Source organism: Crocodylus siamensis, chromosome 9 (assembly GCF_052110815.1).
Source record: "Crocodylus siamensis isolate JL-2025a chromosome 9, ASM5211081v1, whole genome shotgun sequence".
Taxonomy (NCBI): domain Eukaryota; kingdom Metazoa; phylum Chordata; order Crocodylia; family Crocodylidae; genus Crocodylus; species Crocodylus siamensis.
The window spans coordinates 3,303,543-3,327,560 of record NC_143403.1 but is presented as its reverse complement, the minus strand read 5'-3'; the positions used below and the strand labels follow the sequence as shown (position 1 = coordinate 3,327,560).

Sequence of the window (24,018 nt, the reverse complement as noted above, 5' to 3'; positions counted from 1 at the left end):
AGTGAACTGAAGTGAGCAAGCTGTGGCCACTTGGAAGTCTAAACAAAAGTATCCACATAGGCTTTTAATGCAGTTTAACTCATTCATTTGGAATTCAGAGTGACGTGAAGCAACACACTTTGTACTCAAAACATCTCTCAATTATACAGTTGATGCCATGAAAGATACTGCCAATAAAACCCCTGGCTCTTCTCACTTTACATTCACAGGGCAGTGAACACACTATAGAGATTTAAGAGATGAGCATTAGTTTCTCCATAATAACTGTCCGTGGGCCTGCTCTTACCCACGATTAGTAGGAGATAACTGTTTTCTCCATTCTGTGAGTTATATCAGTGCTGTCCACCCATGGGTAGGATCCAGTCTGTGGGCCTGATCTGGAGCATGGTGCTGGTGCAGCCAGGGCCTGATGCAGCTGCCTGGGGTGGGCTGGTCTTGTGTGGCTGCATTGGACCTGATCTGCTGCGTAGGACTAGAACCCGATCCCTCTGCATGGGGTGAGCCCATCCAGCTCTCTAGGGCTTGAAATTTGGCAGCAGAGGAGCAGTGATGTTGTTAATTGCTGCTGCTCCCCCATCGCAAAATTTCCAGACTCTCCCGGGCAAGCCTGTAGGCCAGACTAGGTGGCTCTCCAGGCTGGGAGTTGAGCACTCCTGAGCTAAACTGCTGGAATTCACACTTACTGTTGTATAGAGTGGACATGGACTCCTCTTGTAGGGTAGTCTGAGTGTAGTAAAGCTCCATCCCCTCTTAACTTGTGTTATTTTCTCACGTTTTGTCTGCAGACTGCATCACTTCAGATTTAATTTTTCTGAGCATCCCTGTAACCTAATTTTGTCAGGCAAGTGATTATCTAAATACGATGAACTCTTTAACACCCTTTCTTTGTTTCTTCAAAACCAGATCCAGGATAATGGAAAGCTGGTTGATGCAAAATTTAAATGTTTGTACTTGACTGGAAAGGAAATTAATTTTATTTACACAGTTTGTCTCATCAAGTAAGATTATTGACTGTTAGAGGTTTTAGTCCTTAGTTTACTACCGTCTTTTGATGCTCCTACATATTCATAACTGTTCCCACTCAGATTCCAGGGCCATTTTCTCAGTTTGAAAAGAGATTTTCCTTGGGATCTTGGAAGACAAGGGATGTAGTATATCTCTGTGATTAATCATTTTGATGGGCTTATGTCTGAAGTGCTTCTGGGAAGACTAGCAATTTTTTAAATGTTTTCTAAATTATAGATCAGTGAGTCTTATGTTTCTAATAGCTCCTGTTATGAATAGGTGATCATTATTTCAAGAGGTCTTGCTATTTTTTGAGATGTTTTGTTACTGTAGAGAAGCAAGTGTGTTTTGAATACTTGTTTGTTTGAAGCAGATCTGTTACTACTCTTTCACAGCCTCTGTTCCCCTTCATCCTTTTTTAATTTTAATTTTTCTATGTTTGACAAAGATGGGTGCAAATTCTTTGAGCAAATCAGACTTGATCAGCATAGGCCTTTGCATCTGGAAAATATCAATCATTATCTCTGTCAATATTTAAAAGCTGACTGTAGTGGAGAAATTTGAAAAGTAGTGGAGAGCAGGTATATGAGGTAGGGGAGCTGAGTGGAGGAAACAGGCTGTGCATGAAAGAATCAGAGAAAATCAGGGTTAAAAAAGGGATCTCAGGAAGTCATTTAGTCCAACCCCCTGGTCAAAGCAGGACCATTTCATGGGACCACTAGGGATCAAATTTTGTAAAACACATAAGAGCCGTTAACACTTAAGTCTAATTCAAGTCCTGTATGAATCTTGTTGCACTGAAGCACTTCTGAAAATTTGCCTTGCATCTATGGCAAAACTTTCCGTGTTGCATTGTCATCACATCCCAGTCCACCCAAAGAGTAGTTAGTGCCTTTGGGAACCATTTATGTACTTGGCTCATGCTAGAGGGCTGCCCAGATCTTCACTCTTTCCCAGCTGTTGTACAAGCCTGTGTGCAGTCCTGGGTTACCAGGCCACCTGCATTTTTTTCATAAAACACCTTGATTTTCCAAAGCATTGCATGTTGTCTCCTGCGCATCTGTGTCCTCTTACTCTCTGCTGCCAAGTCTGTCGCCTTGTTCTGCCCAGTCTATGTGCAGAGTGTAGCTCAGGATGAAATAAATAAAAAGTCCGAAAATAGATAGCTTAATAGATCTGAGCAGCCAAAAGTGATCATCAGATCATCTAACCTAACCTCAACCTTCTGTCTGCTAATCTTTGTGTAAATTAATCCTGACATGGAGAAAAAGCTTCAGTTCCTGTTTTTACATGTTTCATTGTTAATGTTTTTGAAAAATGGCCTCTCGGGTATCAGCAGAGGGGATGTGTACGGGGCTTGGAATTTTAAAGGAATTTTCAGGGCTTGGGAAAGCGGCAACATTTTTGAAAAAAGCATCATGTTTTTAAATGCTTCCTTTAGAAAACCTGGTAAATACTAAAACAATTATTAAGAAAATTCTGCTCTTCATTGAAGAGCAGTTGTGGCAAACTTGTAGACCAGTACTGTCCAACTGGCTGCATGCAGTCTGCAAGGAATTATGTGTTTTGGCCCCTGGGATCTTGCCCAGCTGCAGCTCCCCCCATGGGCATGGGTACATTATTGTCGGGGAGGGAGGCATCTATGACACATGTGGCCAGGGGACCTGTGCCCTTCCCTGGCGTGGCACATTGGGGTGCAGTTCCCACTGGAGTAGCCCACAGGGCGTTTGGCCTCCAGCTGCTTAGTTGTTGGACAACTGTATTTTAGACCAAAGATCTGATTTCCAAAACTCCTGAGCATTGGCCTAAGGCACTTCCTGTCAAAGTTCAATGAGGTTTTACCTTGAGCTTCATTTTGAACAAGCTGGACCCATGCTAAACTATTCCAGCCTACACTGAAAAGTTAAATGGAAAAGAAAGGGATTTTATTCCCACTTAGTCTCAAGTCAACTTAAAGCAGTTGCTACAACACCTCCCTAACCCATGTATCTAGCATGTACAAGTGTATCAATTTTCATTTTTGCTCTTGATAGATGTTCTTCCTGAGCCTGGTAGCAACTGATGTGTATTTGGCTATGCTTCTTGGCAACATAAAAATAACATGTCTGGTGCTGATTTTGGCCATTCCATAAAAGAGATGTTTATTGAAATTATAGTACAATATGTTTAAAAAGTGAAAACTGATGATCATGTTATGAAGAAGCATTATTGTGTATGCATGATAACCATCAGTTTCCACGTTGTAGCTATTTCTTACTTTATTAATTTATTGTTAAAAGGCTTGTGGCCTGGCTAGCAAAAAGTGGGATCTTTGTGAATATCCCTTTTTAAAGGTAGGACATTACTTACCTGGCACGCTACACAAGAGGTTGGAGTTGGAGAAAAGAGATCATGAAGGGGAATTTTTTTTTTATTTGTGCTAAACAAGGGCTTAACCAATATAAATAATTTTGTTATAACAGATGGATTTTGGAAGAGCAACTATGTGCATCATAGCAGCAAACAGTGAATTTAAACAAATGTGTTACAGATCCCTTGAAAACAATTTACAATATGCCAACATATTTGCAACTAGAGCGCTGCTGCTGGACAAGGCTAAAATGAACCATGTGAAGTCTAGCACTGTAAATAGGTTGGACTTTTTAGGTTACAGTTTCATGTAGCTTGTCCCTTTTTCTAAAGCGTGCATTGGAAGAGACCTCACTTCAAGTTTAGGGCAGGGTTTAATAGTACTTGCAGTTAGTGACATTATGAAACAGTAATTCTAGCACAGCTGTTTTATTATGTTAAGACTGGCCGGTTCCCAAGACTTCTGAGAAATGGCAAATCTAATTTGCCAAAATGGCAACCACATGCGCTAATCTAGCGGAGTTTTCTTGGGCACCTTGCCACGGGCTGTGCAGTCCCAACAGTTTTCACCATGATCAGAATTTCAAGTGACTCAATACTGGCAGCAACATCCTTCTGAATAAATATCTCTGATACTGTGTGGTGTCCTCATTTGGAAGACATTATGATAGGGCTTTCACAATGACCAGCTCCTGCTGAGGCCAGTCTGAGAAGTCTTTGGTAACGCTGCATCAGACTTTTTAAAGTTGCATTCCACCTGCCTGATTTAGCTGCTGTCCCACGTTCAAGCGGAAGAAAGAGGAAAATATTTATACATATTTCTAGTTGATTCAGTGCCAATGTGAAGGGATAACTTACTGCTTCCATTGGTAAACCTCAAATTATCCCATTAGTATCCTTTGCTTCAGGTATTAAAAAAAAAAAAAAAAAGACTGGTCTCCTGGCATGCATTGTCCATCCTTCTCAAAGTGTGGGAAAACACAAATATGCATGGCTGCCATGATTTAAATTCAACTTAGTGTCTGTGGTTTCTTTTAATGCAGTTGCTAAATGCCCCTGACAGCGAATTCCATAGGAGCAGGAGTGAGATATGGTTGGCTCTAGAAGAAGCACGGCGTGCTGGAAATAGAATTAAGCTTCAGTGAGCTTAGCTATGGAAACACCAGGCGGACGTTGGAGCCAAGAAAGTAAAAATTGAATTTTGGTTTAAATCTAGCTGTAATTAGCAGTAGAGAAGCTCTCTAATCTCACTGAGTGTTTACCAAGATGGTTAGGAGTCACATTTGCTGGCATGTTATCTTTATATACATCTATACGGTGCATAACCAAATGGGGTCCCAATTTGGGTGGTATTTTTGTGTACTAATAACAATAGTAATTTACTTTTTTAAAAGATACTTTGCAAGCTGTTCAAATAAGCTTGCAGTTTAGAAACCTGTTGCTCAGGCTAAAAGACATTATGCTTCATTTTTTGCTTATTAACGTGTGTGCTTTTTTCCACTTAAAAAATAAAACTTTTAATTAAAATTCGGTTTAAAATGAAATGAAGCTTTCTGTGTTTAGCCTTAAATTGGGGAAGGCAGGGACTCTCTTTACCTGCTGCTGCAGTGCGGTATATACAGAGGTGGTACAATCCTTACTGATTTATCTGAGGCCATACAGTGAGACCACTTGAAGGAGTCATAGGGAGAGTTCAATCCTTATCCTCAAAAAATAGTAATTAATGTCAGTTGGGAAGGTTATTTCTGTGATGTGTGGACACTTCTCAAGTGGCAACTGGACCAAGATTTATCTTGCCTATCTCATGTATGTCAATGAACATTTATTAGGTGGCCACAACTTCTTGGTCATTACTAGAGAAACTGGATTTGAACCAACCTCTTAAATATGTAGTCTTTTATTATTAATCCCTTACATCCCATTTCCTTTTTAAAAACATGAATACAGCAATAAATAAATACTGATTTAAAGTGTTTAGGTGTGATTTTAACATCCTCCTTGCTTCTGTTCTTCAGGGTTGTATGATTTCACAGATCACTTGGTTTGGGGTCTTCAGTGGCATTGGATTGGACACTGCTGCCTGATTCTGAATGATGACGGAACAGGATTTGGCAGATGTGGTTCAGATTGCAGTAGAAGACTTGAACCCAGATCATCCAGGTACAGTAAAGCAGGCAGTACCAATACTAGAAAGAGTGATGAAACATGCCCTCCCGGAAGTTGAACACAAAATTACTTGTACTGGCACATAAGTTTCTTAGTTATTTTAAGCTTACTCTGTCAGTAGGACTTGAATACTTTAGTAGACCAGTGTTTCTTCTAATGTTTTATACAGAACCTCTTAAAGTCTATAAAGCTATATGCTATTCTTGATTTTATGCCAAAATCTAGAGTTAAGCATGATTTATAGTGTGTTTTACTCTTCACTGTGCAGATACTTCATACCCAGCTGTGAGCCAGCCACTATGAACCAAAGTTTTGTTCAATAGCTCATTTTTACACAATTTAAGTCCAGTGTTCTTACTGTATTGAAGCAGGATCGGAAATTACCCTCAAAAGCAAATACCATGCCCTGTAGGAGTTGGTTAAAAAGAAAAAATAAATACATGTATTGACATTTCTCATTCTGGGACTGAGGGCATCAGTCCATGTAGTTAGAGAAGATGTCCTGATGAAATTAGTGACAAGAGATACTTTTCATAAAGCATTCTGCTCTGGTGATGAGCAGTTATACCTGTGCCACACTGTGTTGTATTTAGCAGGTCTGCAGCACTGATTCTCAATCAGGGTACCATGGCCCCTGCAAGAGGCTGTAAGCACTGGCTTCTTCCAGCACCAGGCACCCTGCACCTGCCCCAGTGTCTCAGCAGCACTACCCACCAGCCCTGGGAGCATGAGAAGTGCTGGGGAAGGAGCTGTGCTGAAAAGCCCAGCCCCCAACTCTTCTCATGTGCCCTGAGCAGTGCTCTCTGCTACTGGTGGGTGGGAAGATGTGGGGCTGAATTTTTTCAACCTGGCTCCTTTCCCTGCTCTTCCCACCAGCTCTAGGAGCATGGGAAGGGTTGTGGGGAATGGCCCAGCATTTGAGTCCCCAGAGGAGCAGCCACAGTGGCAGGGGCTGTGTTCATTCCCACGGGGGCAGACAGAGCAGGGCGCAGAAGAGTCCTGCCCCTTGCCACCCTCATCTGGCACCAGCCTTTGTACCAATGTCACCTCCTGCAGGGACAGCTTCAGGAGGTGTAATGACCCTCTTCCAGGTTTCCTAATCTGCCCCACTGAGCAGCTCCTGCCAGCACTGAGAACTGTGTACCACCCCTGCCATGCTCTCAGAGGAGCCTTGCCCACTGCTGCCTGCCCTGTTGCCCTGTCAGATCCCTTTAAGGGTGCTGCAGGGTGCAAGGAGGTAAGCATTGTAAGAAATAAATTAGTTGTTAAATGGGGTGTCTCTAAGAGGCAAAGAAGTTATCAAGGGGTGCCTTCAGTCTAAAAAGGTTGGGAAACAGTCGTCTGCAGGTATAAGCATGTGTGCATGTTTGCAGCATTATTGCACATGTATTTTGGGAAGAACTGATACATGGTAAACCCTCTTCACGGTGCTCAGAACTCCTTGGCTGAAACCCTCACCCTGAGGAACTCCAGGGAAACTGTTGTGGTTCTGCATATGTGTAGGGGCCCACTACTGTGGGTTTTGTAGCTGTTTTAGGGCTACATTTTTTTTTGGAAGGGGACATTAGTGATTATGAACAAGCAATGGACCACCTCAAATTTTGTAAGTTTTTATTATATAGGTTTCCCCCTTTTTGCCTAATATCAATTAAGGCAAGTTTCTGTTTGTAAGAAGCCGTGCAGTGGGGTTACTGCAACCATTATTATTTAGTAAACATTAATAAAAAATACCAAATGCATCGTGATTAATGTGTCACAATAATGTTACTGCCCAACTGCCTGTGTGTTGCAATGGAAACTTTTTTTGGGGAAAAAAGCAAACATAAATAAAAATGAAAATAAGAAAATTAATGATAGTGTTATGCTAGTGCATCCCTATTATTTTGATTAAGACTTTTTTTAAAGCTTTATAATAAGTGTATAGTAAAAAATACCACTTTTTCTTTCTGCTGGCTAGTTTGCTTTGTTGTAAAAGCTTATTTGGTGTAAAATGCTATTTCCATGAAAAGCTACTTGAACAAACTGGTATTTTGATTTTTTTTGAGCGAAGATGGCATTACATCAGAAACATAAGGAAACTCACAGCTTAGTGTTACTCTGAAGAGGGCTGAATATTCAAACTATATTTCTCAAAGAAAAAAAAGAGTACAGTCCTCATGCCACGCTATTGCCAATATTTCAGCATCGCCTTTTATGACGATCTGTTAGAGTCAGTTCATAATTTCTTGGCTTACTGAGATGGTTTTCCTGATTTAAAAGCAAGTCTGTTCCCAGTACACCATTAATCTCTTCCGTATGTTTTCAGACAAATCTGTATGAGACACTTAAGCTGTGTATCCCTACTCATCTGTATGTTTTTAATTAATTAGTCAAATAAATGTTTATGTATAAATACAAGATTCAGACTAGAGCCTTTTTCTCAGTGCTCCTGGATTTTTCCTTGTTTTGTTTTTCTCTTTAATGTCTTTATAACATGTAATGTGTTTTGCCCCTAATATTGTAGATTGACAGCACTTCCTTTTTCTTGCAGTTGTGTTGGAGAATCATGAAGTGACAGATGAAGATGTAGAACCTGCTCTGAAACGCCAGCGGATAGAAATTAACTGCCAAGATCCCTCTATTAAGGTGGTGATAGTGCATCGTTTTATTGGTCATAAAGTCAGATATGTTCTTTACATTGGGGAAAATGCATTGAAATAGGGAAGCAAAATGAAATGAAATTAGTATATTTATATTTAATCCTGACAGTATTCTTGCCCTTCCTGCAAATGTTATAGCATGGTAGTCAGCACAAACATACATCTTTAGACGTATACCTCATTTTCCTGAGCCAAATCTATTGCATTACTTTTATATCTATTTTTAAAGAATCATTCCACTGAATCAAATCTTATTCCTCTTTTGTGTTGAAGGGTTTGGATGAATTGTATCAAAATGGTGGATTTGACCATATGTTAGTTCTTTCAGTATTCTTTTTCACTATTTTAACAGTTCTTTTTAAATAATATTATTCTTTTGAATATTTCAGCCAATTTTTTTAGGTTTTCCTGTGCTGAAAGAATGCTCCCTTTCTTCACTCCCCTTTAGGCCTTATTAAGAGTATGTTTTCATAGTAGTTCAGTCTTGGGCATAAGCATAAACATGAATATGTGGATAATATGTTACTACTACACACCTTGAGATATGCAATTCTACATTCTTAAGATTGTGTTAGAAACCACAAAAATCAAATTAAGAGTGTAGACTGGCAGCTGCTTGTCAAACAATGCTATTCTGTTAATTTTGTCTGAGATTTTATTCAGAATTTACCTAGATACTGTAACTTTTAATTTTGAGTTGGCCACAAGGTGGCATGCTTGCTGCTTCTACAAGATTTCAAGTGTATATAGTATAGTATTAGTATTTAGTTCCATAATTTCCCCCTGAAAAATCATGCAGGATTTACCTTTTAAAATAAATGGATAGATTTGTAAAAGGGAATGAATCTTATTACTTTATTTGCATATTTCCAAGTTAGGTGTTTGCTGCAGAATGGGAGGGAGTTGTGCTTGTTGCCTCGGAGGGTATTTGAATGGATGCAATCATTGATACATTTATAAGCAACTACATTTCTTTTTGGGGGCAGGAAGCAATCTTATTTATCTTCATCCATTAACATGTTAAAGCATGTTTATATCTTGTTTTTATGCATAAGGGAGTGCGAGGCTTGTCATCTTAAGCTATAGAGTAACAGGAAAATTGGAATCAAAGGGTAGTTAGGTACAACATTATTTATCTTGGATGTTGGGTTAGAAATGAAGAATTTGAGCACTGGACTGATGTTGAAGGATTTCACTGATTTTATTGATGGTCACATTTTGTGACTAAATTGGTTGGAGTCCCTTGAATTGTTTGCGACTCATTTTATCTGGGCATTGGTATAGGCATGTTCCTGAAAATAAGTTTCTAAAAACAGCTTCTGTTCTCCTCCTCAGTCATTCCTGTATTCCATAAACCAGACAATATGCCTACGGTTGGATAGCATTGAGGCAAAGCTGCTGGCACTAGAAGCTACCTGTAAATCATTGGAAGAAAAATTGGACCTCGTCATGAACAAACAGCATAGCCCTATCCAAGTCCCTATGGTGGCAGGTTCTCCTCTTGGTGCTACACAGACATGCAATAAAGTGCGATGGTAAGAAAAGAACAGACCAGTCGTCACTGTAGCAATGTACTTTTTGAACGCTATCCCAAATCCGTCTCCCTGGCACCACCAAACTCTGCAGTTTTATGAATAACTGTCAAGAGCTTGGTATGTTGTTTAGAATGTAAAATGAATTCATCTTGAAGGTAATTGCCAGTTTCATGATGTTACTTCTAGTTAGACCGAGACTAAACACATCACATTGGTTCATGGACAGCTTGCAACTATTTCCACATTTCAACTTAAACCAGACTGATTCATCTTTCCTTTGGAAAAGTTGCATCACATATTAGATGCGTTGTGTTTCATCTTTTTGCCTTCATCTGCCTTTACCATTTCATTGGTGTTTCTAGCTAATGTGCTTACTGATTGCATCACTTCATACCATTCTAATCATGTTTCACTTTACTCTTATTTACTAGCGGTTCAATAGAGAGGCTTAGTTGTATGTGTCTATTCCCTGTAAATTCTCACTAGAATAATATCTAATGTTTATTTCTAGAGTAGAATCACAGGGGTTAGAAATGGAAAAGACCTATTAAATCATCTGATCCATTACCATATAAATTCAGACTTGCCTTATAGTACGTTTACATTTGCATAGTTCACCTGTGAGTTTAGGTGTCCAAAGCCCTGGTGTGTCCAACACTTCCTCTTGGAGATTATTTCAGTCTAATAGTTACAAGGGTTTTTTGTGTCGTGATGAGCATAACCCTCATTCATAGTTTCATTCTGTTTTTCCTAGTTATGCTCCCCTAAATAATCCCCCTCTGTTCTTGTTTACATCTGTGTAATATTCTTGGTCTCCTTTCCAATTCCATAGGCTCTTCAGTTATATATAGCCAAGATATACATACTTAATTATCCCATTATAAAACAATTTCCATATGATTCTTGTCATTACTCTTCTCAGGACTCCCTTCATTTTCTAAATATTTTTCTGGTAGGTGGTATTCAGAAATAAGCATGATATTGCAGGTGTACCAGAGCCTTAGAGAAAGAAGCTGCTGTTTACTTGCCTCATGCTGAGGGGCCCATATCTGTGTAGGTAAAAAAAACCCAAACAAACCCCAAAAGTACATTGGCCTGCTTATGCTCCCGTGTTGAACTGCAAATTCTTGTCTCATTTTCCTAGCCATTGTCTATTTTCTATTCAGCATTGAATTGTTATAAGAAATGTGTGTTTTGGATTATATTTTCTCTTATACGTTTGCATTTTTTAAAATTTTTGTCCTGGCTGGTGTTTGCAGCTAATCTCAGATTAGTATCTCCATTTTATTGAAGAACTCTTTACCCCTTCTTTCCCTTCATGAGTTAAAACGTTAAACAAAACTAAACCTAACACTCATACCTTTAAAAACTCCAGCTCTATCAATTTGTAGAGTCAGAAGGACTATTATGGTAATGTACTCTTACCTGTTATAGTAACAAACTGTAGGATTTGACTCAGTAATTACTGTATTGTGCTCAATAATGTGTAGTGGAAGTAAAGTATCTTTTAGAAGAGCATCCAGTCTTTAAATATAAGACTTGAAACAAGGAAGAATCCATCATAACTCTTGACTGAAATGCACCTTTATTTCTAATTTGAATTTGCTTGGCTTCAACTTAAATGTTCTTCTTGCTGTGCTAGGCAGCTAGAGCTGTGGCTATTTTAGCAGCAATTGAATATCCAATACTTTTCAAAGCAGGCCACTTATTTATGGCCTAAATATTGCATTTGGACTTCACCTCTAGGCTTTTTTTTTTTGTTACCATTAACCTCTGTTATGTTACTGGGGATGGAAGTTAGTCATGGGAATTGGTAATTTTTCAGGATTGTCCTTCCTTTGAAATATGTACTGCATCTATATTTTTTCAGTCTCTTGGTACCTTCTTAATTGTCCTTGAAGTTGTGAAATAATTACCAGTGATAACTAATTTCCTTAATAACACATGTTGCATATAATTTAACTGAGTAAAGTAAAAGATGGAATGTTGTATTAGTAAAACATTACAAGTATCTTCATATTTGGTTTTTATTACTTAGCTATTTCAAAAGATACTTTCTTTTTTACTAATACTTGAGCTGTTATTTTTTTAATATATGTTTGCTGAGGGCATGAAAGGCAAGAATTTTTATTGGGCTAACTACACAGTTAGGATTAATGTAGACAAGCTTTTGGGTATCATCAAACTCTTTCTTGGGTCTCTGGGAAAGAAGGCAGAACTAAACAGCAGATGGATTATGTATTTACAGATTATTAGAAAGGGGTTCAGAGCTTTATATGTAATATAAATACTTCCCCTTATACTGTGATTTATGTACAAAATATACATTTGAGGTTTTTTAGAAAGTATATGACGTCATTGGGAACCAAGTAATGCGAGTCCAATGAGTGTTCTCTTTTATCACTGCCTTTTACTAATTATACTGCTTTCGTCCTCTGAGACTTGCAGAACTGAGACTTGCCATGGCCTTACAGAGGAAAGGCAGTCTGCTGTAGGCATTACTAGAGAGCTTGGCACTTAATCTCTTTGGAGTGCAGATTTATGGTAGCTGTTTTTCAGATAGTCTGAACTTATTTTTGATGGAGTACTGTAGGTGATATAAAACCCTTTGTTGCCATATATTTTTCCAGTGTTATAACTGTGAATGAAATGATATTCAATAATCTGTACATTTATTCTTATGTATGAAATAGATTCCCCATTTAATTTTAACTGATTTGTTGCCAACTAAAAACTAATAGCTTCTTTCTCATTTTGACAGGCTGTTAGGGGAAGGGACCTGTGCTTTAACTGTATGTGTGTGTTGTTATTCAGGCAGTTAGATTTATTTTTTTTCTATTTTATTTTTTGTCCTTTGGTTTTTAATTAGAACAATTTGCATATTTTGCCTTCTAAAAATATTTAACTGGATTTCTGACAAACAGATTTCTTTTCATTAATTCTTTTAATGAAACGTGCATGAAAAGTACAGAGCATCAACTTAAAAGATTACTGCTTTTAACGGGAAGTAGTAAATTGTTAGAAATATCTTTAGCTTTGTTGAGGAAACATAGATTTTCCCTGAAGTTCAATTTATTTTATGGCCCATATGACCCCAAAGAAAATGAGTGCACTCTCAAAGGACACATGTATTTAACTTAAGGATCCTATTTGCCTTAATAAAACTCCTTGAGAACAGGTGAAAAGTTGTCAGCTAAATACCAAAGACTCTCTCATTTGGAAAGGATTCGCATATGTTGCAGAGCCAGCATGATTTCGTAAGTGTCTGGCTTGGTTTTTCAGTGATAGGATGTATCACTAAATTCCTTATCTCTCAGCTCATAGAAACTCGTTCCACTTGTTGATTATTTCTAATTAAAAACCTGCATTGACTATTCTGTTGTATCAACTCTTTCTTTGTGTTCTCCCCTCCCCCCCTTAAAACAGATGGCAGTGGAGAACTGCCAACTCCACTTGGTATTTCGGACCCAGATTTTCAGATTCTGCACCTGAATGAGATTCTGCAACCCTCTTCTCGTCGTTCTCCTGCCACTACATTAATACCAGTTTTACCACTTTAACAAAAACATTGTGCGCAGTTAGCAAAGGCATGTCAACCAGATGGTGTTACACTCAACAACAGTATCTTGTTTGCCAGCAAAGCAGACTCTTGTTCTTTTTTTCAGAAAATTCCCTGAGGTTGTGTTATTTCCACTCCATACGGCTGTGAATTTTATTTACATATTTTATTTTGTGATTAGCTGTTTGTATTAATGTGATGTAGATTTGTCATAATCAAGACTTATTTGTTACACTATTGTATATAGTAGACCGTATGAACTAAACGTTATAAATTTAACCCAGATAAGTTTCATTGCTCCTGCAGTATTTGTGCCTTTCTTTCTTTAAACACTTGTTACATATACATTCCCTGAAGCATTTCAGTTTCCAGTGTCTGTAGGCCATCATGTGATAAGAAGAAGGGAGACTTAGGCTAGTGATCTTTTTTGTTTTTTTAATCATCTTCTGGAAGAGTTGGACAAGAGAAGTAGCAAAGTTCATAGCTAAGCATTTAGGTCCTCCTGATGTATAATGGGGAATGAATGTTGTATTATCTTATTCTGCTGCAGAGGCCAGAACAATATTGGACATGGCTTTATTATAAAATAGAATGATGTAGTATAATTTATCCATGTAACTGATGTTTTAATGGAGCCAATGTCTCACTTTTGTAAAAATTGGCAGCTTGAAGCTCAACTTAATATTGTTTTCTCTAGTAAACTTGGTGTTGATTTATTAGGATAACTCATTCTTTTTTTTTTTTTTTTGGTGCCAACCTGAAGTTTCCAAGTTTTTAAAGTTCTCATTAGGGAAATGAAGCAGACGTTTCAAGGAGACTTGGAATAAATCAGGAACCTCCCTGTGCTGTTAGCTCCCACAGCAGAAATTTGGTGCATTTTAGAGTCTTATCTGATTTATCTTTATTAACCACATGTGCATCGATGTGTCAGGGTGGAATTTTTCCAACATCTTTTCTTGTTTGTCATTTTTGGGCTTATTTTTTCCTTGAAGATTTGTCGATATCTTTTGGAAAACTACAAAATAGATAATTGAAAAATGATTATACTTTGTGTGCTTATGATAGTTTTACTAAATGAATTGTGTGAAAGTTTGAGTCTTGTTCTTAGAATTCTCTACTCTTCTTAACTCCCACCTGATGTCATGATACTCTGCGCCACGTCCAGGACTGCAGTGGAGATGAAGTTGATGTTGTACTTGAAGTTAAATCTGATTTTGTTAGAGGGGTAGCAAAGAAGCTGCATGAGCCTATGGAATCTCGAGAAACAAAGATAAGTAGTTTTCAGATCTCCTAATGAGGAGGAGCAGATAAGAAGTCACAGAACATTTGACAAATAGGGGTGAATCCTATCTTAACACAAAGCTGTAAAGTTTTCTCTAAGACATTGGAAGGCTTTTAAAAAGGGGCTTTAAGAAGAGAGATAACATAAGAAAGGCTTGTAATCACTATAACTTAAAAAAATAGCATAGAAACAGTAGTCTTAATACTTAGTGACTGCTACTTAAAATATATAGTTATCAGTTTTGTCTGCACAGCCAGGACAGGGGTCTATTCTATTAATGTAGAGGTTTTATATAAATTTCCCCATCCTCTGAAAGTTTATATTTTTCCAAGGGCTGGGCCAGAGGGAAAAGGGAGGCAGAGAGACACATGTTTCTGAATTAGTGTAATGGAAAGAGAAAATGTTCGTAAGTTGTACAGAATTGCATTTGACACTATGGAGCCTTAAAAATAGCCCAGAATAGTAGCACAGTAAAGTAATAAATATCTTATTAGTAAGAAAATGTGTATGTATTGTTTTGGTGTTGAGTCTTGTCTTCTTTGGTTTCACCCAGTTACTGATAGTGCAATCCTGCTTGCTCTGGCCAGGATCTGACTTTCTCTGCCCCCTGCTTTCATCATCTCCTGGCAGTGTGACCACCAGCGGGTTCTAATGCCCTTTTCCCTTTGAGCAATATATTGATAAAAAAATCCAATAGCAGCATATCCAATACCATAATTTCTTGGAGAATGTAGAGTAATTTTTTCGTTTGACTGTAGCGCAGCATTTGATGATACTTAATTGCAGCAGTCTCAAACCAGGAAGTTGGAAATTTGGAACGTGCCTAGGCAGGAGAAGAGGATTATGTATTTGCAGATAAATGATATGGTCTGACAGTGCAATTTATTATCATGCTTATATATCTTTAAAAATATTTCTGGAAAGGCTCAACCCAGGCACAACGTTTGTTTTTTGCCAGTATCCCTTTGTTCCCCAGTTTTGTAGCTGGGTTAACCTGTAGGTATAAGCTGTTCAAGGGAACTGATTCCAATCATATACTGATTCAGCTAAATTTAAGCCTAACATACACATGGTCTTTTGCTGTAACCACGGGATCACAAGGCATCCTTTAAAAGACGTAGTTTTCCGGTTTGAAAACAGTTTTGTTTTTATTTTATGGGAAATAATTCTTTATATCACAACTTATTTTATTTTTACTATATAAAAATATTTGGCGAGGCAGGCTTCAAATGGTGAATTCATTTTTCTTTTCATTCTAGCTTACCGGTTGTCAAAGAACAATGTTTTTTTTTGGGGGGTGGGGGTGGGGGGGTGTTGATTCAATATGGAAAATATATATGAAAATGGAAATTTTCTTATTTTGACGGGGCCATTACCCCTCACATTTTTATGAAAAACTTGTAGTCTACCATACAAATACATTCATTGTTGGTAAGTATAGTTTGCCAAGGCTCTCTTCCTTTTACTTTTATTGCATAAATGTTGTTCAGTCTGTGTTATGTTAGATCAGGGCTGTTTAACTGGTAGCACGTGGGCTGCATTCAGCCCATGGGAGGTTAATTTGTAGCTCCCAGGCTCCTGCCCAGCCCTTGCTGCCCCCCCCCAATTATTCTGGCCGCAGCTTCCAGTCTCTCCCTCCCTTCTCTGACTGCTACTTCCTGCGCTTGGCCCAGGCGGTGAGGCACAGAGCAGGAAGCTAGGGTGAGTCTGGGGTGCACGCAGGGTGAGGGAATGTGGGATTGGGGCCATGTACTGGGGAAGATCACAGCTGCTCAGGGCAGCAGTCCTGAGTGGAGCGCATTGATGCGGCCTGCAGGGCATAAGGCCCCAGGGGATTAGAAGTTGGACAGCCCTGTGCTCCATCATAATTAAATCCTTTTTGGGGTTTTTCATTGTTTTTGTTTTACCATTAATTTGCTTACCAGCCCTTCTTCTCATCTCCCAGCTAATATTTCAAACTTCGGTAAGTTTACCCCAAGTAATCAAATCATCTCTATAGGTCTGTGCATGGATGAGAAGTACGGGGGGGGGAAGAACTGAGTCACTCTAGGAATTTGACACACAACTTAACTGGATACTGGTGATTCTTTACCATAAAAAATTAATATTATGCTTTCATTGCAGAAAGATCTGACATCCACGAGTAAGAGATGCGCTTGCATATGGAATGGTTCTTTATAGGGTTGTCTGCAGTTTACAGCATAAGTAGTGCCTCTCAATTTACATGTCACTTCAAAGCGTGGTGTCCGTTGGTTGTCATGAAAGTCATTACATAGTAAACAAAAGGGGCAGGACGCAGTTCTGCCCCCCCAGTGGGATATGTGGATTTGTTTTTATTTTTAGGGGGATGTACCTTGGTAATCTGAGGTGGGGCTTGTCCTCCAGTCAAGGTCCATCAGCAGGGTGTGTTAGGTTTTGATCAATAGGTTTAGCTTGTCTCTCCTGTGTGCTAGTTGGAATGCTTTTTGGCTTTAGATTTTCCCAGTTGCAGGAGTTCAAGAACTGTTTCTTTTTGATTGCCTGTTATTTTGTATTCAAGTAATGTAGAAAAGTAAAAGTTAAAAGAAAGATTACATTAAACGGAGTTGTAAAGCACTGCAGCATGAAAACAGAATTATAGCATAGTTGTAATTCAGGAAGAAGTAAAAACAGTGCGAGAAACTGCTGCATAGGCATTCCTTAGGGAAAAAATAATGTAAATTAGTATACATAAAAATATGACCAAGAACTACCGACTATAAATAAAATGAGTTACAACTAGTATTCGAAGAAAAGAATAATTAAACTATATACATACATTGCTATGAACTATGAGGGTTAGCCATCCTATTTTCCTATTGTCAGGCAAAGAGTAGCTTTTTTATTTTTGTTGCATTTTTATCATCAAGATTTTCATTGATTGTAATAAACAATACTGCAACACTACGTTGGGCTTTTTAAAAAGAAACGTAATTCCTCAGTTCTAGTCAAGGACTTGTGATGCTGAAACTCTACAGTATATAGCTAACCTCTTTTTCTTGCATTTGTTTTCAGTAATGTTGTTATTTGTTGGGCAAGCCATGGCACCCTCACAAATTAGTTTACAGCTGACTTTTTTTTATCTGGTATGTAATTAATTGTAAACCTTTTGGACTATTAGGATCTTAAAGCTGCCATTAATGATTACTGTATCCTGTTTGTCAAGGGTCTGCTTCCATTCTCATTGACATTAGCTGCCATATTCCCAATACTGATTTATGTGAAAGCAGTTCCAGCCCCAGGATAGTTCAGCAGTCAGTTCCCCAAAAGATGAAAATACACTGTGGATTATGTTTTGGATATACAGTAAATAATTTTGTGTTATAAATGGGATTTAACTTAAAAAAAATCCTATTGTTGGGGAAAGTTCTGTAGAATAATAGTTTCTTTTTCTAAATTTTATTGCTGCGTGACTGAGAAACTCAGGCCACTTTTGGCGTAGTCTCCATAATTACAAGAAGCCAAAATCAGCCTGGGTTGTGTTGGGTCTTCAGTTTGTGACCCCAGTACAGCAAAGCATTTAATCATGTGGAAATAAGCATGGATGTAGCTCCCAATATACTTGCACCTACATAGGACATTTGAGACCTGTAGTGTCTCTCTCTCTCTCTCTCTCTCTCTCTCTCTCTCTCTCTCTCTCTCTCTCTCTCTCTCTCTCTCTCACACACACACACACACACACACACACACACACACACACACACACACACACACTCTCTCTCTCTCTCTCTCTCTCTCTCTCTCTCTCTCTCTCTCTCTCTCTCTTAGTAATTAAAAACCTAACACACACTCTCTCTCTCTCTCTCTCTCTTAGTAATTAAAAACCTAAATCTCTAGCCCCAATCTACCCGGAATTCCATTTAATTTTAATGGAATTGTCATACGACAAGCAGTGCTTGATTTGGGGTTAATTCAAGTTGCAGCAAGGGATGTTTCACAGAGAGATGGTGGACTCTCCATCCTTGGAGGCTTTTAAGACCCAGCTTGACAAAGCTCTGGCTGGGATGATCTAGTTGGGCTGGTCCTGCTTGGAGCAGGGGGTTGGACTGGATGTGACCTCCTGAAGTCCCTTCCCACCCTCATTGTCTATGATTCTGCGCAGCTGTCATGGGAACAGCACTTATTTACACAAATCAGCCCACTGGTGTTAAGGACTATTTCCATGCAGGATTACATAGTTGTCTCTGATTTGTCTCGAGCAAAATCCACAAACTCCAACCATCCTCTTCAATAGCTATTAATAGATCTATCACCTGTGAATTTATCCAGTCCCTTTTTGAACCTGGCTGCGTTATCTGCCTCGTTCCTTTTTTACGTAGAGCATCTCATGTGATTCATGTTACCAGAGGTTCACGGCACTGCTGGGATAGCTGTAGGAGAATGATGCTAAGGCCACCTCTCTATCCCAGTTGTTCCTTGTGGGAGTTTAATATATATGTGGTTCAGGGAATTTTTTTTTCCATGCTACAGTAAATATGTTGATGAAAATCTGAAGGATACCCCCTATTCCCCTACCCACCATGGTAATTCTCATAGTCTTGGGGAGATAACCAGTATATTGGACTGTGCTGGGAGAGCCTTTCTCTGTTTTGTTTCTGAAGCTGTTTAACGAATCAAAGACTGGAGTTCTTAGAGAAATCTGGTGCCTATCTTTTCCCACATCCACATCGCTCAAAACTGTAGGTTTTAGTTTCTTTTGGATGCAGTCTGAACAAGTTCTTGGCAACTTTTATTTTCTGAACAATAATTAAAGTTCTTCAGAGGCCTCCTAATTTGTTACAGGAGTGCTTCAGAGATGCACTGAAGAAGTCTGAAATTGGTTCTGACCCTTGGCAGGTCACAGAGTTACGAATTTGCATCAGTCTACTTTCCCTGCTGCCCAAGGCAGCGTGTGCATTACACATGAGTGTTCGTGCTGCAGGTAAAGAGGAGCTGTTTTTAATATTTAGGTCCAGTACAGCTGTGTATTTACAGCATTTTAGAACAATATTCATGAATGATTGTGGTATTGTATCATTCACTCTAGTTTAAAGATCTGCGGAAGTCTCCTGAACTACTACAGTTATTCTGGATGTTAGTGATGTTAGTGCTGGATACTAGGTACTTCTGAATTTAACTTGACCTTTGCCTTTCTGTTCTTTGCTCTTACTAAATGAGAACTTAACTTTCTACATTATTTACTCTCGAACACATGCTGAATTTCTCTTTCAGCTGTTAGCATAGATTGTACTTTTTAGTCCTGGATGCTTTGTTTGTCCAGGTTTTTACTTGTATTGCATATGGGAGAAATTGCAAATGGAGTTTATTAGGATTATACAGCAGTTGTCCTGGAATTTTGCAATCCACAGTTGTTGCACTAATATGCTGAGGAATCACGTATTTAGTAATTTGATGTCAAGATATAACTAGTCCAGAGAAAACATGTAAGTGTTGAGTTTTTCAAGGTCAGTTATAGAATAAGAATAATTGCTTAATACTAAAATGTTGTCTACATTGAGAGAGGAGTACAATAATTCCAGCAAATATATTGTTGGATTCATCTGTTGAAACCTTTTGAACTGACTGAAATTTGAACTGGGTTGGTTCACAGTTCTTAAACCAATTGCTATTAGGTAAATTATTGCTAATGAAACATTATTTATGGTTGTTAAATGATGCAGATGGCAGTTATTAATGAGGTTACAAGTAATCGAAGAGGAAAAATTGAGAACAAATAGAAGTTTACATTTTTTTCTTTGAAAGAGATGGCAAAAAGTATATTTGACTTTTTCTTTTAAATCATGACACTAATGCTTGAAAAGAACTGTCCTTTCAGAAAAAAATATGATCTTGAATTCTTTTAAAATATACTGTTGATTAAAGAAACATTTCAAAGCATGAACTTGACATATAAGGCCCTAGTTAATGATCTCTGAAAGCTTCAGACTTAATGATTTTGCTTTGTTTTTAAGGGCAATTTAAATATAACAAGGAAACAAAGGAATATACAAAAGCACAAAGGTTTGTCTAATGACATAACGCATACATATCTATACTTTTGAGCTAAGAAATAAAAGACTGTTGAGTGCAAAAGCATTAGAGTTTCATCTCTGCACCTTGACATCTCAGAACTTAACTTATCTTGATTATAAGTGCCTGAAGGGGAAAAAGAAGAATAGATGAAGTACAGGAGAGCTCTGATTTTCATTATATGAATTTGAACATAGCAACACGGGGTAAAAAACCTGAAAGGGGCCTTTAATAGCATGATCTGACTCTGCAGAGTGTAGAGGCATAAAACCCAGTGGTCTCCCCACCAACCTGTCCTCCCCCTGAGTCCCAACGCACAGGATGACTTTATATGCCCTGTGTGGACTTTCTAGCCCCTCTGTCGATTCCTTGTTTCTGCAATTATTGCCCACTAATGAGTTCTATACCTGCATTCGCTGAATACAAGAAGGAACTTGCAAGGAGGTTAATTCTAGATGTGATGAATGAGATTCTTCTGCCCAAATAAATAATAGCCAAATGTAATTTGGTTTAATTAGTAGTTTTAATTTAATCAGCATAATCTGTTTAGAAGACTGGCTATAATTTTATACATAACAATCCTCAATAGAAATAGCTCTCTTGAATGTTGTGAATTGGGGCAGAGTGAGTATTAGAGTTAATATTTTAATCCCTTAAAAACAGAGAGAAAAGAACACAGTGGAGTCCCATGAGCATATGTTGCAGGCAGTATGTTAGGCGGTAGTAGGCTGCATTTTAGGCCATCATATACTAAATTTATAATAAACAGAAGGGGGCAGAAAAGCCTTATGCTTTAATTTGAATTTCTAGCATTGACAGCTTAAAAATGTTTAGTGATACAGTTTCTGTAAATGCAGAATCAGGTTGAAAATCTAATCTGTAAAGGCGCTCTTCCTTGAAACAGGACCCAGAAGTGGGGTATTTGACACTAAGGGTCCTTTAAGAAAATAGTGAATAAGAAGAAATCATTTAAACAAACTGTGAGAGGAGGGGATTACTTTTCAACTCTCTTCGGAGGGCTTTTGGTATATCATATCCTAGCTGCAAATAGTGTACAAATTATTATGAATCTCACCAGATGTATGTGTCTATAACTTGTCACCTTTTTTTCAAAAACATCTGCCAGAAAACTAACAGTCTTATCTTGCCATTTAAGAGAAATAATGCGTTTAGATTTAAAAAGAAATGGGAGAAATAGTATGGAAAGCCCATAATGATGTCTTTGGAGGATTCTGTTGCGTTTTTGTGAACAGAGCAAAAAGCTTGAAGTGGATTCAGAACCGTGGATGGATAGGGTGAGACAGCCCGGCTTCCAGCAAGGTCTGAGCAAGAGGCTGGTGGGATGCCAGCCAGCCAGTCTGCCATACGCCTTTGTTGGCAGCTGATGCCATTTTGATGATATATTTCCAAATGCAAAACCCAGATTGTTTGGATTCTGACAGTCCCTTTGAATAGAATTTTTTCTTTCTGTAGAGCTCTGTTTTCATAGAGATACAGGTATCTTTAACCCAAGCTTTCTTCCACGGCGAAGGGTGGAGTATGAGGCAGGAAACCTGCTTTTAACGTCTTTTAAAAATTGTTTTTGTTTTGTTTTTTAAAGAGTAGTTGTACTTCTTTAACATGATTGCCCTTCAGGTATAAATATATATCTAGGCTTTAATTAGATATTCAGTAACAGTAATTGGAAAGCCTGTACCCTTATCTTTTGCATAAATAACGATTTTTGTGGTGGCCATTATGGATATCTGGTATGTCAGATGTGAAAACAAGGTATGTTTCTACATATATAAACATACAGCTGGATGCTAGCCATTGATACTAGGTTTATAAGAAACGTATGTGATTTTGGTATCTTGAAGAATAAAACAAAGATGTTACTTATTTGTTGTTTCATCTTCATTCTCATACTGCTTATCCTTCAGTGAGGCTTCAGTTGCCAAATTTTTGTTGGTGCTTTCCCCTGAAGACTATTGAATAACCTTGTTTTGCCTTGTCAGCTGCATGGTAAGCTATGCAGCAGTGATTGTAAACCTAGCACATGCACCACTTAATTATGCCAGATGGACACGTGCATTGGTTTAGAAACCTATGATCCAGAAGTAAAAATGTTCATACAAAATGCTAATGCACACCTTGTTAAAACTAGTGTTTATATGGCATTCTGTGTATTTCTGGAGTCCAAAGACTAATATTTAAAAATTAAACTGTGGATGCAGTAGCATCACTTTTTAGTAATTCCTGGCATTTTTTTTCTTTTTCTTTCCCTCTATCCCTAGTGCTTTAATACAATGGCTTCTTTTAGGGGGAAGGAGACTGGGGAAATGAACCTAAATGCTTAAATCAGAACAAAAAAGTGTAACTGTGAAATAGCAGGACTAGAAAGTCTACTTAATTAAAAGCCACATTTAGAGGCACTGGAAGTCTGTGAGAAATTTGGAAAAATAAAGTGAGGTGTTCTCAAATCCATGGTAGGGATTACAGCCAGGATGACTTAGACTTTTATTGGGTTCTCCATATTTTAGATCACAAAGTCTGCATAACTCCACCATATATTTTGCCCATAATTTTGGGTAGTTCAAGGCTCCAACTAACAATATAACCTGTGGCTTCAGTTGCTCTGAGAACTGGTGCAGGAAGTTTTCAATTTTCAGTCTTAGACCTCATTTGATTGATGGTGACTTGTGCATGCTATGATCTATCTAGAGTTTAATTCCTTGTCACCTTACCTGAATAATTTTACTCTCCATCTCTGAGTTTAGTTGCATCTCACTGGCATTTCTGCTACTTTTTGCAGTGCAACTTCTCTCTCCATTTTCTGCCTTATGTAAACTGTGCCTATCTATGTTGGTATTATGGCTGAGAGTTACCATAGACCTGTGACATGCTCATTTGATTCATTCCAGTTCTTGCTTATTTCCTGAGCTCCTTGCATATGAATGTCTTGTGATGCAAACTGCCCTTTTGTTGAATATTGGATTGAGCTGAGCACTTGGAGACTCATGCCCTTGACTGTGACTACAATAACATGATAACGTTCTGCTGAAGAGGAAAGCAGCTAATCTAAACAAGTCTCCTTTTTTCAAACAGTCCAGTGCTCGATGAATCCAGCATCTTCCTATCTAAATTACTGATGCATCCTTTGGGTGATTTATCTCGCCATCCTTCTTCCCTTTCATTAAGTCTGAAAGGTTATTGAAGACATTTCATCTTCATTGACCTCATTTTACTGAACTTTTCAAATTCCTGAAGGCTTCCTTGATCTTGGGCCACATTTGCCAAAACATTAATCTATTTGTAGATCCAGGTAGACACCTCATGGTTTTTACAAAACTGTCTAACCTGCTAAAACACTTGTTATATCCCACTGAGTGCTTACCTATATTTTTAAATAACTAAAACCTTCATATATCTGACTTATCCCAGATTCCTTTTCTTAAATTTTCTGTTTCTATAATT

The 24,018-nt window shown here is 38.2% G+C and overlaps 1 protein-coding gene across 3 annotated transcripts in view; it reads left to right on the top strand.

Moving 5' to 3' along the window:
- Positions 1-24,018, top strand: part of BANP (BTG3 associated nuclear protein) — a 215,540-nt gene that overhangs the window by 16,074 nt on the left and 175,448 nt on the right. For all 3 annotated transcript variants that reach the window (XM_090062940.1, XM_090062938.1, XM_090062939.1), the window contains exons 2-4: positions 5,370-5,514; positions 8,051-8,145; positions 9,495-9,694. In XM_090062940.1, coding sequence (XP_089919066.1) covers positions 5,445-5,514; positions 8,051-8,145; positions 9,495-9,694 — 365 coding nt within the window. In that variant the 5' untranslated portion in view covers positions 5,370-5,444. The remainder of the gene's footprint in view (positions 1-5,369; positions 5,515-8,050; positions 8,146-9,494; positions 9,695-24,018) is intronic.